Here is a 14,506-nt window from a genome sequence, read left to right on the forward strand (position 1 = left end):
ACCAGGCTTTGGCTTTTGTTCTGAGCAGGAAACAACCCTTTGGAAGGTTTAGGAGCAGAGGAGTGATGAGAAAGAGAGCTCAGGGTGGAGGTGGCTGAACACTCCAGGTGAGGATAATGGGGGCCTGGAGCAAGGTGCTGGAAGGAGCGGGTGAGGAGTGGGCAGATTCTGAGTGTGTTTTGATGGGAGAGCCCATTTTCTTAGGGATTTGGAAGTGGCGGTGAGAGAGGAGGCAAGGAACAGCCCTGTTGTTGGCCTGAGTAACTGGGGGGATGGAGCTCGAGTGCCCCTACTGGACAGGGAAGGTAGTGCAGGCAGATGCTGGCCTGGAGCCCCAGGAAGAGTCTGGGGGAGAAGTGAATCTGGGAATGAGCAGCTGGAAGAGAGAAGTGACTAGCTCTGACTCGTGCCCCAGCTCTGTCCATGCCCCGCCCTGTCACCTTCCAGCGTCAGCTGCTGCTGGGTCCCTTGGTCTTTCCTCCTCATGGATTCTTCCCTCTTGGGTGGGCCTGTAAGCATGGCTGGCTTCTCCCTTTCCAGGCCTGGAAGAGGGGGTGCAGGCGAGAAGCCCTCCTGCCCCACGTCCCTCCCTCGGCTTCGGATGCAGAGGCTGCCCTTGGCCAAGCCAAGGCACTGACCCTGAGCAGGGGCCACCGATGACCAGGGCATCTTCCCAGATGCTGCTCCACCTCTGGGCAGCCAGCACTTAGTGAGCACCTTCTGTGTACCACCAGGCCCTATCATGTCGGGGCCTTCCCCCGGGCAGCCCTGTGAGCTCAGCATTTGCAGAATGGGGAGCTAAGTTCAGAGCGGGCCACTCCCTTACCCTGTAAAAGTCCCAGGGGGCCCAGGAGTGTGGCCTCTAGCATCTTAGTCTACAGGCTAGTAAATGTTTCTCTGCATGAAGTAGGAAAAAAACATGGGGAGGGTACAAATCCCACTTCCGGTGCCCCTGTACTCAGGACCAAGCTCTGGAATTCCCAGCTCCCATGCTTCAGGCCCCTGAGGAGACCGGACTGTGAGAGCTTGTCAGCATCACCCCATTTTATTGATACAGAAGGGTGGGGGGCCTCACTGCCTGAGCCTGGGGTCTCCGCCTTCTGATGCTGAGGAGCTGCATCTGGGGAGGGAGGAGGTGGGGGGGGGGGCTTAGAGGAAGCATGCTGAGGTCCGAGACATGGTCTGGGGTGAGGGGTGGGTGTCCCCGCTGGCAGGAAGTGGGGTGGGGGCTGCGAGCCTTCAGGGAATTCAGAGCACTTGGAGGCAGGGAGGTGGTGACGAAGGCCGGCTGGGCAGCAAGGGACAAGCCACCTAGGGCATCAGCAGGAGGGGGGGTGCTAGGCTAGCTGCCTTGGTCTTCCCGGGGTACCAGTTTGGGCCAGAGTAAATGTCACCAGGACCCTTCTGTCCTTGTCAGGGGTCCTCTGTGTCCCACTCTGGTCCTGGCTGTTCTCATAGGAAGGGGTGATGGGGGAGCAATGTGGGGGGGGCAGGGGTAGGTGCACTTGGGGATGGCAGGAAGCTGATGGGAACAGGTCCCAGGGCCACGGGGAAGCTGAGGCAGCGGGTTCTCAGCATGTGACCAGCTGATCGCACACCCAGCCGTCCTGCTTGCTGCGGCAGAAGGCATCGTTCCACTTCCCGGAGCCCAGCATCATCACACAGTCCTCGCCCTGGGCTTGGTTGTTGGGTTCCCCCAGCTGCCAGTTGCTGGAGCAAAAGAGTCCAGGTTAGGGGACAGGGGAGGGCAAGGAGACTCCACCGGTCCCATTCCCTGCAGCCTGGGCCCTCCCCACCCATCCTTGTTTTCTGACCCCAACTGCAGCCTAGAGATTCCCCTCTAGGGTCCTTCCCTGTACTCTCAACCCCAAATCTCCACAATTGCATTCCAGAAGTTTCCCTGGAGCCCCTATACCCAAATTACCTCCCCTTCTCTGAGTGCTAGCCTGGCCCTCCTCCTCTGCATCTCCCCCTCCTTACCTATAGTCCACAGGACTCCCGTCCATCCAGATAAACTCCCCTTCCACGTTCAGGTCCCGAAGGCCAATCCAGGAGCCCTTCATGTCGGCGTGTTTGGTCAGGAAGGCCTGGGGGCAGGACAGGGCAGGAGGATGGGGGAGATGCACCCAGGTCCTTCCTTCTCCACCCCCCACAAAGGAGGTTGGAGTGTGGATCCAGCTGTTCCCCAACCCTCACCACGCACCACCTCCTCTGCAGACCCGCAGGCCCACCTGCTCTTCCAAGCTGTGGATGCTGACCAGGCGCCCTTGAAGGTCTTCGCAAGTATACCGGGCCTCGATCCAGGTCTTGGCACCCTCCCCAAAGTAGTAGCACTTCTTCTGAAAGTTGACCCAATTCTCGGGGCACGTGGTGCACTTGGAGCCTGGGGTGGAGGAGAGGCTCAGGGGGGCAGCTGTGGTGGGCACCACAGTGGGCAGAGTGGCCAGAGTGGCCCGAGTGGGTGGCAGCATCTCTCCTGGAGTCTCTCCTGGGGCTCAGGCTGTAAGCAGACTCATCCCACAGCCTAACAGAGGGTCACACAAGCTGCTTCTTCCCTGGTACTCTGAGGCTGACACATGGCACCAGCTCCATGGCCAGTAGCACCTCCACCACCAACACGATCACCATGAACACCTCATGGCCAGCTTCCACCTCCAGCACCATCTCTACACATGCCCACTGCCAACACCACTATCACAAACTTCTCATGGCCAGCAGTGCCTCAACTGACACCATCTGCACAGACACCTCCATGGTAAGGAACACCTCAACTACCAACACCATAACCACAGGCACTCATGGACAGCAGCACCTCCGCTGTCAGCACCGTCTCCACAAACTCCTCACAGCTAGCAGCCCCTCAACAGTCAACACCATTATCAGGAACACATCATGGCCCAGCAGCACCTCAACCATCACCACCACCACATACATCTCATGGCCAGCAGCCCTTCAATTGCCAACACCATCTCCACAGTCATCCCTCACTCAGCAGCACCTCCACCACCAACAGCTTCACCATGAACACCTCATGGCCAGCCTCCACCTCCAACACTGCCTCCACAGACACCTCACTCCAACAACACCTTAACTACCAACACCATCTCCACAGACACCTCACTCCAACAACACCTTAACTACCAACACCATCTCCACAGACACCTCATGGCCAGGAGCATCTCCACTGCCAAGGCCATTATGCTGGTTTGTATCTGTTATATACCCCGTGATAGACCATGTTCTCTTAATCCATTCTTGTGGGGGCAGACCTATTGTGGATGGGACCTTTTGATTAGATTGTTTCCATGGAAATGTGACCTTACCCATTCAAGGTGAGTCTTAATACTCTTGCTGGAGTCCTCTATGAGAAGATAAAAGGCAGAGATATTTTGTAGAGAGCTCAGAGACACTTAGAGAAAAACCACTCAGAGACATTTTGGAGAGAGAGAGAGTCATTCTGAAACCAGAAGCCAGGAGAGAAGGACCAGTAGATATTGGCACCCTCCCCAAAGGAGTAGCACTTCCTCTGAAAGTTGACCCAATTCTCGGGGCACGTGTTGCACTTGGAGCCTGTTCCATGAAACAGAGGAACCCCCCAGATGCTAGCAGCCTTTACTCAGAGAAGGTATTCCCCTCTGGATGCCTTAATTTGGACATTTTCATGGCCTTAGAACTGTAAATTTGTAACCTAATACATTTCCATTGAAAAAGCCAATCCATTTCTGGTATATTGTATTCTGGCAGCTTTAGCATACCTAAACAACCATCTCCACAAATACCTCATAGCCAGCAGCCCTTCAACAGCCAACATCGTTATCAGAAACACCTCATGGCCAGCAGTGCATCAACCGCCAAACGCCATCTCCACAAACACTGCATGACCAGTGGCACCTCAACAACCACCACCACCACAGACACTTCATATCAGCAGTACCTCAACCACCACCACCATCTCCACAGACACCTCATGACAGCAGTACCTCAACTGCCAACTTTATCACCACAAATACCTTGTGGCCAGAAGTTCTTCAACTGCCACACAATCTCCCTAGACACCTCATGGGTAGCAGCACCTCCACTGTCAACACTGTCTCCACAAACACCTCAACAGCTAGCAGCCTTTCACAGGCAACACTTTTATCAGAAACACCTCACAGCCGGCAGCACATCAACCACCAACACCATCTCCACAAACACTGTATGATCAGCAGCACCTCAACCACCACTACCACCACAGATACCTCATGGCCAGCAGCCCTTCAATCACAAACACCATCTCTACAGACACATCCACAGTTAGCACCACCTCAACCACCAACCCACCACAAATACCTCAATCACCAACACAGTCACCATAGACATCATGGCAGGCAACACCTCCACCACCAATACCATCTCCACAAACACTATATGGTGAGCTAGCAAGTACCCCAACCACCAACACTATTGCTACAAACACCTCACATTCAGCAACACCTCAGAACCTAACACCATCACCACAAGTGCCTCTGCACCAAGGAACACCTCAACCACCAAGACCATCATCACAGACACATCCATGGCTAGCAACACCTCAATCACCAAAACAATCATCACCAACACCTCACAACCAGCAACACTTTAACTGCCAATACCATCACTACAGACACCTCATGACTGGCAGCCCCTCAACCACAAACACCATTTCCACAAACATCCATGATCAGCAGTACCTCTGTTGCCAATGCCATCACCACAGACACCTCCATAGCAAGCAGCACCTCAACTGGCAACACCATCACCACAAACATTGCATGGCCAGCAACCATTATCACCATGAATGCCACCATTGGCAGAAACATCTTTATCACCATCATCATCATCACAGGCACCCACTCTTTCCAACAACGCATCCTCATCACCAATACTATACCAACCATGTCTTAACCACCAGAGCCAACAGCAACATAAGACAACAATGTGGCCATGACCACCATGACTTTCCCCATGTACCACCTCCACAGACTGCTCCAGTAAGAGCTCTGGCCATCATCGCTGCCAGTGCCTCAACACCAACACCTCCTGCCACTTTCTGGGAAATTAAGATTATTTTCTTCCAGCTGAAAGGCCAGGGACAAGAGCGATGGAGTCTTGGGTCCCCATGCCTTCTACGTGGTGCCATCTTGGTCTCTTTCTCCCCTTCCACCACATGAAAGAAGCTTTCAGGCACTGTCACCATCACCAACACTACCAGGTGGGAGATTAAATCCACCATTACAGCACTGACTTTCTATTGATTTTAAATAGATTTTTGTATAGTAACATCTGGGGAGGATTCCATAGCTTCTGTTGGATTTCTGGAGTCCACAGCAGTTTGAGAACCTCTCAGGAGAACAGAGCTGGAGGTGATTCTGGCACATGAGACAGTAAACAGTACATGACCCTTGGAGGAGCAACATGAAAATGGGAAGAGAACAACTCTGGCCCCTTAAGGAAAACTTTGGGTATGGTGCTCTGTGTGTGTGTCACATGGTCATGAAGAGAGCCCTAGAGCTGGACCCTCTGGCCACGGGACCAAATTTGAGGGGACCTCAGAGTCTGGGTAGGAAGTGGGAGGTGAATTGTTGGAAGTGAGCCTGATTCAGACCCACCAACTCCCCAGAGTGAATACAACGGGGTTTCTCGCTGGGATTCCCGAGTCTGCACCATGTCCCGTCCCAGGGGACAGGACTCCTTCACACCAAGCAGAGATCCTTCCTCTTCTCTTACCTAATTGGGGAAGTTGGGGCTTCCCAGAGGAGGAAGACCAGAAACCAAGGGGCAGGACTGTGGGACGTGCAAGAAGCCACAGAAAAGCTGTATAACCCAGGTTCCTGCTCCAGGTTAAAGGCACAGTCTTCCCTTTCTTTGTGCAGCCTGCTGGCCCCTGGGTGCACCTGCCTCCACCTTACCACCCCTGGGGAAGATGCCAGCAGTGCCACATCAACCCCTCACTGCAGAGGTCCCCTTCTTCAGCCCCCAGCAGGGTCAGACCATCTTCCAGAGGGCTGTGGCTGAGGGACTACTACTGGTGCCCCTCCAGGAAGCTGCGATGGGCAGAGGACAGGAGAGAAAAGAGAAACCAGCCATGGTCAACGCAGGAATGCTTTTCTCTGGCAGAGGAAAAAGTGTGGGAAACCTCCCAAACCGGTGGAAGGAAGCAGCTGGAATCAGCAAGGGGGCTCCTGTGTGCCCCTTATCTGTCCTGCCACACACATAAACTTACACACACATAAACACATAGTCCACACTGCCACAAGCACTTCAACTGTGCACTCCATGCACACCCAGCTATGCACAAGCCTTGTGTCCTACAATCACACCCACGTCACACAAATTTATCATCAGACTGCCTCACATCACACACATATGTTGTCACACATGTGCATATACCAACACACCCAGAGGTCCACAGACCCATATCCACATACCAACACACAGTGTCGCGCGCGCACACACACACACACACACACACACACACACGCATGCAAGCACGCACCGTTCAACTCCTGTAGCTCTATCCGCAGCTTCGCCACATCCTCCTGGAGTTTCTCCAATAAATCCACAACTGTGCGCTTCTCGTTCAAGCCTTGGGTGAATGAGGTACATGGGTCAGTGCCGAGAGATGGATTTGCAGGGCCCATCCCAGGTCAGTCCCCCCATCCCCTCCCAAGCCTCACTCAGGGACTTGAAGTTGGTCAGATCAGCTCGAAGTCCATCCAGGTTCCAGGAGAGTTCAGAGTCTGGGTGGGTGGGGGACTGGTCTCAGGGATGGTTCACACAAAAGAGCATTCCAGAGCCTGGCCCCCAGCCTCATGGCCTCCATGGTGCCAGGACACGCTGCCGCCCCCGCACTCTGACCCCATGTCAGTCTGACACTCTCCCCCAAACCCCACCACTGCCAGTCTCTCACCCTGGGATTTCATTGTTTCCTGTTCAACTTGGATTTTCTCCATGTTCTGCGCCATCTTGGCAGCTGTTTGCAGGGGAGGGGACTTAACTGCAAGCAAGTCCTGAGAGCCTCCTACCAACTCCCACCCCAGCCCCTCGGCCTCAGACTGGCCTCTGAAAAGGGCTGCCTGATCATTTTGCAGTCCATGGTTGGGGGCAGCAGGTCTAAAGCACCACCCAATTCCCCCCACCTCCCACCCCTTCTCCCCACTCCAGATCCCAACCTGAGGCTGCTCACCCTGGGATTCCTGGCCCAGCTGCTGACTCTTGTGTCTTTCCAAGTTCCTGGAAACTTGAGAGACTGGAGGCAGTGTGAGAGAAGAGGTGTCCTCAGGGACTGGAAAGGCAGGTCCTTGAAGCAACCCCCAACCTCACCCCAGCTCCAAGCACAGGGGCCAGGACCTGCCCTCAGTCCCAATGGCCACAGCTTTTTGTTTGTATTTATAAATGTTTTTTGTCGTGAAAGAAATCACAGAACATTTAGAAACTAGGAGAAATCCTGCTTAACTTGACTCAAGAAACTTAATGCACCACAACGGCCACTGCTTTTTGCTTTTAATTTGGAGGGGGGATGACTTGTAAAACTACAGGTAAGGGTAGAATGACCATGCGTTCCCCCACCCCCACCCCCAGCATTAAAGATAAAAGCACCTGGCATATATGGAGAGCATACTGGGCACCAGGCAGTGTCCTAAGTGCTTCACAAGTCTTGGCTCATTACCATCTCATAGCACTAAAACTTTCCCCGTTTGACAGAGGAGGAAACTGAGGCCTGGAGAGATTACATAAGGCCAGCCAGCTACAGAAATTAACATGCTACTAGGCACTTCTCAGGGCTCTCCCCTCCAAGCCTCTTTGGGTTTTCACCCTGGGGGAGGGTAACACAAGCTGACCCTTAGTTCCTAGGGGGACACTGAGGCCCAGAAAGGGGCAGCCCTTCCCACAGATCCCACAGCAGCCAGTAGCAGGAGCAGTACCAGAGCCCGAGCCTGGTGCTCGGCCCCCGCCCCTGGCCACTTCATACCGTTCCTGGCGGCTGTCTCCTCCAGCTGTTTCAGGTTCTTGGCAGTGTCCCAGTCTGGGGAGGAAGAGGTAGAGAAGGGGAAAGGAGAATTTGACAGGTGCCCCCCCCATGCCAGCTGGGGTGGAGGCCTTGGACCTAACCCACGGGAGGTGCTGAAAGAATGAGAGGCAGGGATGCTGGGCAATGAAGGGGGGGTGGTCTGCTCTAGCAGGTGTCAGGGTCAAGGTGGGAGCCCCGATGGGGAAATGGGGCTTCAAGGGGTGTGTTAGCTCTCCAGAGTCCAAAGGGGAGGGTGATCTGGGAGAGAACAGGAGAGGACCCAGAGGTCTGGGGGGACGTATGGGTCTGGGAGTGTCCTCACGCCACAGGAGAAGCAGGGTTAGCAGCACGGCCCACAGCGCAGCGGTCCCCAGCCCCAACAGCACGAGCTGCGTCCCCTGCCTGCAGCGTTGCTTCCTGGAAAAGTTCGCAACATCTGCAAAGGGGGAGGAGGAGGGGAGATAGCAATGAGGGGCTCAGGCTGAGGCTGGACTCCAGCTCTGTCCCTCTTACCATCACCCAGAGCCTCAGTATCCCGGGGGTTCTCCTGGGGACCCAAGCAGAGGCTCTCAGTGGACCCCCAACCTCCTCTGCATGTGCTATCTCTCAGTGCCCTTGTCTGACTGACCACAGTGTGCCCATCTGTCCCTCTGACTTTTGTCTACGCATCCGTGCATCCCTGACGTTGTCCTTCTGTCAAACTCACTGTCCACTGCTCCCTCTGCCCATACTTGGGTGGGACTTGGGTCCAGGTCACTTCCAGAGACACAGGCCCAAGGCCAGCAGCTGAGACCCTCCTCCTAGAGCCCCCTCCTCAGATGGCTCACCCCCACCCAGCTCTCACTTTTGGCACCTGTGATCATCCTCCCTTTTGTGGGTTCAGTTGACCCCCCCAAATGCTGTACCCCAGCCTCATCTCCAGATGGCTGTCCCCCCCCCCACCTCCGACCTCCACCCTCACCACTACACCCAGACCCTCAGGCTGTATCCTGATGCTTGTCCCTGCCCCAAGCCCCTTCCCCAAACACAGACAGGGGTCTCAGTCCATCCCTCCTATCTGACACCCTTTGATTGTCACCTCCCCCAGGTCTCACACCCAATACCTGGCGCCCCACCAAGGCTCTACCTTGGGGTCCCCTGGGGCCCCTGGCCCCCTCCCCTCACCCTGGCTCTGGGGACCCATCGTGCTGGATTCCATTTGTTCTGAGTCCCTGGTCCCCTTGGCCTCCGATGCCATCGGGCTCCTAGCGCCTCGGCTGGAGCCGTTTTTGGTCTGGAGAGTGTTGAGTCAGAGCGGGGAGGGGCCTGCAGCTTCCCACTCCTGCCTGGCCCCGGGCCAGGACATCCATTCCAGGCTTACCTCCCCCCATCCTGGGCCTTTCCTAGAAATTTACCCTCCTTTCCAGAGAGGGGCTGGGAGCCCCCTCCTCTCCTGGGCACAAGTCAGGGGCTCTGGGCCCTTATTCCTGCCAGTGTCAGCACCAAGGCATCTTCCCACCTGTGTAGGGATTTTCCTCCATGGTGGTCCTGCTTGGACTCTCCAGGTGAAGGGGTGCTCACCACCTGCCAAGATGGTCCACTCGAGGGGCACAGTTATAGCTCCACCTGGAATCTGGGTTCTAATGAGATTAAGGTGAGACAGCATGTTCTATTTACTGACAGAGATCAGCATCTGGGACCCGGGGAGCTCAGTGACCATTTGCTGAATTTTTTTAGCCCACAACTGGTTGCAGCCACCTGGGCGAGGCAGCAGGTGTGGAGGGTCACAGGCCTGAGAACAGAGGTGAGATGCCCCTGGCCCATCACATCCAAAGTATACAGCAGGTGCTCAATAATTGCACGCCTGGGTGACCTTGGCAAATGGCTTAACCTTTCTGAGCCTGCCTAGTGTGGTAGTGATCTTTGCATGACTGTGTAAAGTGCTGTGGATAATACCTGGCATATAGGAAGCCCTGAAATCATTGCCAGCTCTTGTTTCTATGTGCAACCTTAGCCAGGACTCAACCTTTCCAAGCCTTAGCCTCCCCCTTTGTAAAATAGTGAAAATGATGGTACCCAACTCATGGAGCCATGGTGGGGTCAAATGAGATATTAATGCACATAAGGCTTTCAGCACAGAGCTGCACACAGTAGGTTTTCAGATCTGACATTATTACCAGGCATCTCCTCTGTGCCAGGTCCTGCTGGGAAATGCAGAGACTCCATCACCCAGCTCTCAGCCAACACATCCCAGGCAACCTTGAAGTCCTTTTAGGAATGAGTGCATGCAGCACCTGTGTGCCAAAGTGCATGAGCATCAGGGTCAGATGTGCCTCAGAGTGAGGCTGTGTGACTGTGGGCAAACTGTTCCCTGTCCTGAGCCTTGGTGCCGTGGGGCTGGGGACGGCCAGGCTCTGATGAACAGCAGCTCAAGCTGGGACTTTTGCTTGCTTGGGAGGAAGTCAGAGGTGTCACAGTCCTGCAACCATGACAGGGAAAGGGCAGCCAGCTGGACATGCCGGAGCCTGAGCCGGCTAGACCTGGGTCTGAATCCTGACTTCTTCCTGGACTAGTGACACTGGGGACGAGTGACAGCATCGACCCTGCTGGATGAAGTCTGGCAGGCAGAAGGTGATCCCTAAACCCTTGCTGGGATAGGGTGCCAGAGGAGCAAGGAGGCTCAACCCCGAGGCCTCTCTCGATGGGACTGAGGAACCCAGAGGGTAAGTAATTTTTCTATGTCCCACATTGGAGGAACTGGGACTCAAACCCAGGCGGTTTGACCATGAAGCCTGCCTGCACAACCACCTCCCGACATGCCTCCCCCCACCCTGGTTGGTGGGTGTATTAGCCAGGGTTCTATAGGGAAACAACCAACAGGCGATATCCTTAAATAATAAGAGATTTTAAAAAAAGTGTCTCACTCAACTGTGGGGATGCACAAGTCCAAATTCCATAGGGCAGGCTGCAAGCTGGCACTCTGATGAAGATCTTTGATGAATTCCCGAGGAGAGGCTGGTGGCTGAAGTAGACATGAAAGTTCTCTCTTTTGACTGATGAACTCATCACCTCCCCCTTAAAAGTCTTCCAATGATTAGATTAAATGTCTCTCACTGCGGAAGACTCTCCCCTTAGCCGACTGCAGATGTAATCTACATAGATGCAGTCAATGTACTGATGATTTAAGTCCATGAAATGTCCTCGCAGCAACAGATAGGACAGTGTTTGCTTGACCAGACAAGTGGCACCATCACCTGGCCAAGATGACACATGAACCTAACCATCACAGTGGGTGACCTAGGCAAAATGCCAGCATGCAGGTTGCCAGTGGCCATGCCGACTTTCTAAACCTGGGAAGTCTCATCCCTGTTTGTGGCCTCCACTATCGACCCCCAGCGCCAAACTTATCTTCTCTGCTGGGTCACATGAGCTGGCCGGCTTTCACTCCCCCTAACCAGGACTCCTTCTGTCCACACTGAGACCCTTGCTGCCTCCCTTCTCTGACTGTAGTCCTCCTCCTGTGCATTTCTCCAGGCTCAGCTGAGTCCTGTGTCTTCCAAGAAGCCTTTGATGTCCACTCCCCACCCCAACATACAATCACTCTTGTACAAACATTCACACGCAGACATACGGCCAAACATGCACACAACCACACACAGTTATACACTTGTGCATGCATACCAACACAGAGACACAGTCACATGCACATGCAGTCATGCACAACCACACATGCCTGTGTACCACCCACCCAGGTCGCACGTGTGCATACATGTGCACACACATGCATGCCTGCATGCTTATGTGCACACACCTGCAGTCCCACTGCACACATTCACACCCCTGCACACACTCACAGATACCCTCACACAAGACATATATGCATGTGCACACACAGTAACACACAGACATATCAGGCATGTTCACACAGCCATCACACAGGCGGACACACAATCATACATGCTCACAGTCACACATACAGGTGTGCATGCTCACATATTCACATTCAGATAGAATGATATATATGTGCATACATTCACACACTCACACCCACACATGGTGCAACACTCACTTGCACACTCTCACACACCCATTTGCGGATATACATGTGTACACATTACCATGTATACTCAACAAGAAAACCACACATGTGCACATGCATTCACACAAACACACTCAGATATAGCCACAAACAAGCACACACATGTGCAAACACATTCACACTCATCTAAGACAAATCACACATGTGCCCAACTCACTGTCAGACACAGCCACACACACTCACAAGTGTGCACACATACTCAGATAGTTACACACATGTGCACATATCCACAAGTCACTGTGTGCACACACACATACATTCACACAGAGGCATAGTCATACACACACAGGTGCCTGTACACTTACATGCATATTCACACAGTCACACACATGGGCAACACATTCACAAACACCTACACTCACATGAGTTTTGAGTTTGTCTCTGTCCTGATTAGCCGTGGCTGATTGGAGAGGTGCAGATCGTGGTTGGGGAGAGTCTAAATAGGAGAGACACTTTCTTCTGAAAGTCGACTCTTTGACAGCTTTTATTTTCACAGATCTAATTAGGGACTTGCCACCCAGATAATTGCACTCCACGCATCATCACCTTTGACCCCCCCCCAACAACCCTGTAAAGTCCACACTATTCTTATCTTATTTCTCAGGTGAGCAAACAGAGGGTGAGGGATGCCAAGCCACAGTCTGAAAGCACTGAAGATGGTAAATGCTAGAGTTCAGATTGCAAGCAAGGTGACTGGGCATTAAATCATGTTACTGGGGCAAGGAAAGGGGGAGGTTGGACAGAGAGAGAGCAAGAGAGAGAGAGAAAGGGTGAGAGAGAGATACTACATAAGATAACTTTAGGTAAAACACTGACAATTTCAAAGTAACAATTTAACAGCAAAATGTGCTGGAAATGGTTCTTAGTGTCTCATATGCGCTCACACATTTAATTTTCACAACCCCCTTATGCAGTAGATGCTTTTGTTATCAATATGGATCTGAAGCACAGAGAGGTTAAGGAACTTGCCCAAGGCCACAGAGCTCACACATAGCAGAGCCCACCCAAATATTCCTCCTTAAAATGTGTCCCCAGATCCTTAGCCTCCTCCCCACTCTCACAAGTCCCCACTCCTGTATGGGCAGCATCTCCACCCCAGGCTTGCTGCTCCACTTCTCCCTCTGGCAGACGCCATCCCTGAACTCCCCCATTCCATCCCCCAGTCAGGACTGGGCTGGGCCGTCTACTGGGGCTGGATGCCTGCCCCCACCGTGGCTGGGAGGGGCTTGGCTGGAGTGGCCCTGGAATGTGAACTGCCTCACTTGTCACACGCATTCCTAAACTGGGGGTGAGACGGCCTCAGCGGATGTCTGCTGAACAAATGATTCTGGAGGTGTGAGACTGCTCATTTTTGGCCTCCAAACAGCCCTCTCAACTTGACCTTAGCTAACTGTGGAGTCTTGAGCCCATCACAGGGTTGCCCAATGGCAGAGGATGAACATTATAAGAAAAGGAGAGAGTTGTCTGGTGAGCATCAGAGAGAAGCCCCTGGGGGCTTCTGGGTGGACAAGCAACAGTGGGAGGCCTGGTGGGGGTGTCATGGGGACAAGGCAGGTAGGGGGAGCCCTAAGAGGGGGCACCTGGTCCAGAGGACAAAGGTGGTGCCCTAGGGCAGTGCCTGTGGAGATGGAGAGAAGCAGGTTGGCATGACATGGGTAGAAGAGAGGGGGTTGGTGATGGATGAGACATGGGGGTAGGGGGTCTGGAGTTGCCTTGGACAATGCCTGGGTCTCAGCCTGGGCACCTGGGGGGACAGTGGGGCTGAGCCAGTGATGGAGACTCCGGAAGGAGGAGGAAGAAGCTTGGGAATAAGTCCTGTTGGGCCATGTTGAAGGCAGGAGAATGCAAGAGTGGGGTAGAGATTGGGGCCGAGATGGGGTGTGTGTTTCAGAGCATTTGGGAGATCTATGGACCCAGGTTCCTGCCCCGTGCCCATCCCATGCCCACTGGCCATACCGTGTCCTGCAGGCTCATCAGCCTGGTCCCTGCTGGGATAAGTGGGATGCTTTGGGGACAAACCCTCAACCCAGGACTCTGGGGACAAAGGGAACCCAGTCACGCGATCGCCCCAACCCCCTTCCCCTCTGCAGTGTCAACTGCGTTTCTCTCTGCTAGGTTTGGGGGGAAAACAGGAAACCATGCGGATGTGGGCCACACATCTGAAGGCGCCAGTTCTTCTTTCAGATTTGGGTTCCTCTACCCTGGGACTGGGCCGCGCCCACAGCCCATCCTGGATCCAGATGTAGCCGGAACAAGTCGGTGGTCCAGCATGGTCTGGGACCCTCCACCATCCCCAGGCGGGATCCCACGCCAGCCCTAACCCTGACTGCACCTTCAGCTCAACCCCAACACTTCTCCAATCCCCAACCCTCACCTCCGTGCTCTGTGCGGGAGGA

General features: G+C 54.0%; 1 protein-coding gene across 1 annotated transcript; it reads right to left on the reverse strand.

Moving 5' to 3' along the window:
- Positions 1–1,029: 1,029 nt before the first annotated feature.
- FCER2 (Fc fragment of IgE receptor II) lies at positions 1,030–12,593 on the reverse strand. The gene is made up of 12 exons (XM_037824496.1): positions 12,473–12,593; positions 10,941–11,033; positions 9,531–10,305; positions 8,355–8,468; positions 7,994–8,047; positions 7,208–7,270; positions 6,932–6,994; positions 6,699–6,761; positions 6,518–6,607; positions 2,232–2,383; positions 1,981–2,087; positions 1,030–1,710 (listed from the first exon to the last, which is right to left on the reverse strand). The coding sequence occupies exons 3-12, from the start codon at positions 9,550–9,552 to the stop codon at positions 1,572–1,574; spliced, it is 867 nt and encodes a 288-aa protein (XP_037680424.1). The 5' UTR covers positions 9,553–10,305; positions 10,941–11,033; positions 12,473–12,593; the 3' UTR covers positions 1,030–1,571.
- Between the last annotated feature and the right edge of the window lie 1,913 nt (positions 12,594–14,506).

This window comes from Choloepus didactylus (assembly GCF_015220235.1).
Source record: "Choloepus didactylus isolate mChoDid1 chromosome 25 unlocalized genomic scaffold, mChoDid1.pri SUPER_25_unloc2, whole genome shotgun sequence".
Taxonomy (NCBI): domain Eukaryota; kingdom Metazoa; phylum Chordata; class Mammalia; order Pilosa; family Megalonychidae; genus Choloepus; species Choloepus didactylus.

What these genes read in the sequence shown, in the direction of transcription:
- FCER2 (XM_037824496.1), bottom strand. Translation starts at nt 9,552, where the DNA reads ATGGAGGAAAATCCCTACACAG. An exon ending in GGAGACAGCCGCCAGGAACG is followed by an intron (nt 7,271 to 7,993) that starts GTATGAAGTGGC and finishes CACTGCCTCCAG; the next exon opens with TCTCTCAAGTTTCCAGGAAC. An exon ending in GACCAACTTCAAGTCCCTGA is followed by an intron (nt 6,608 to 6,698) that starts GTGAGGCTTGGG and finishes CATTCACCCAAG; the next exon opens with GCTTGAACGAGAAGCGCACA.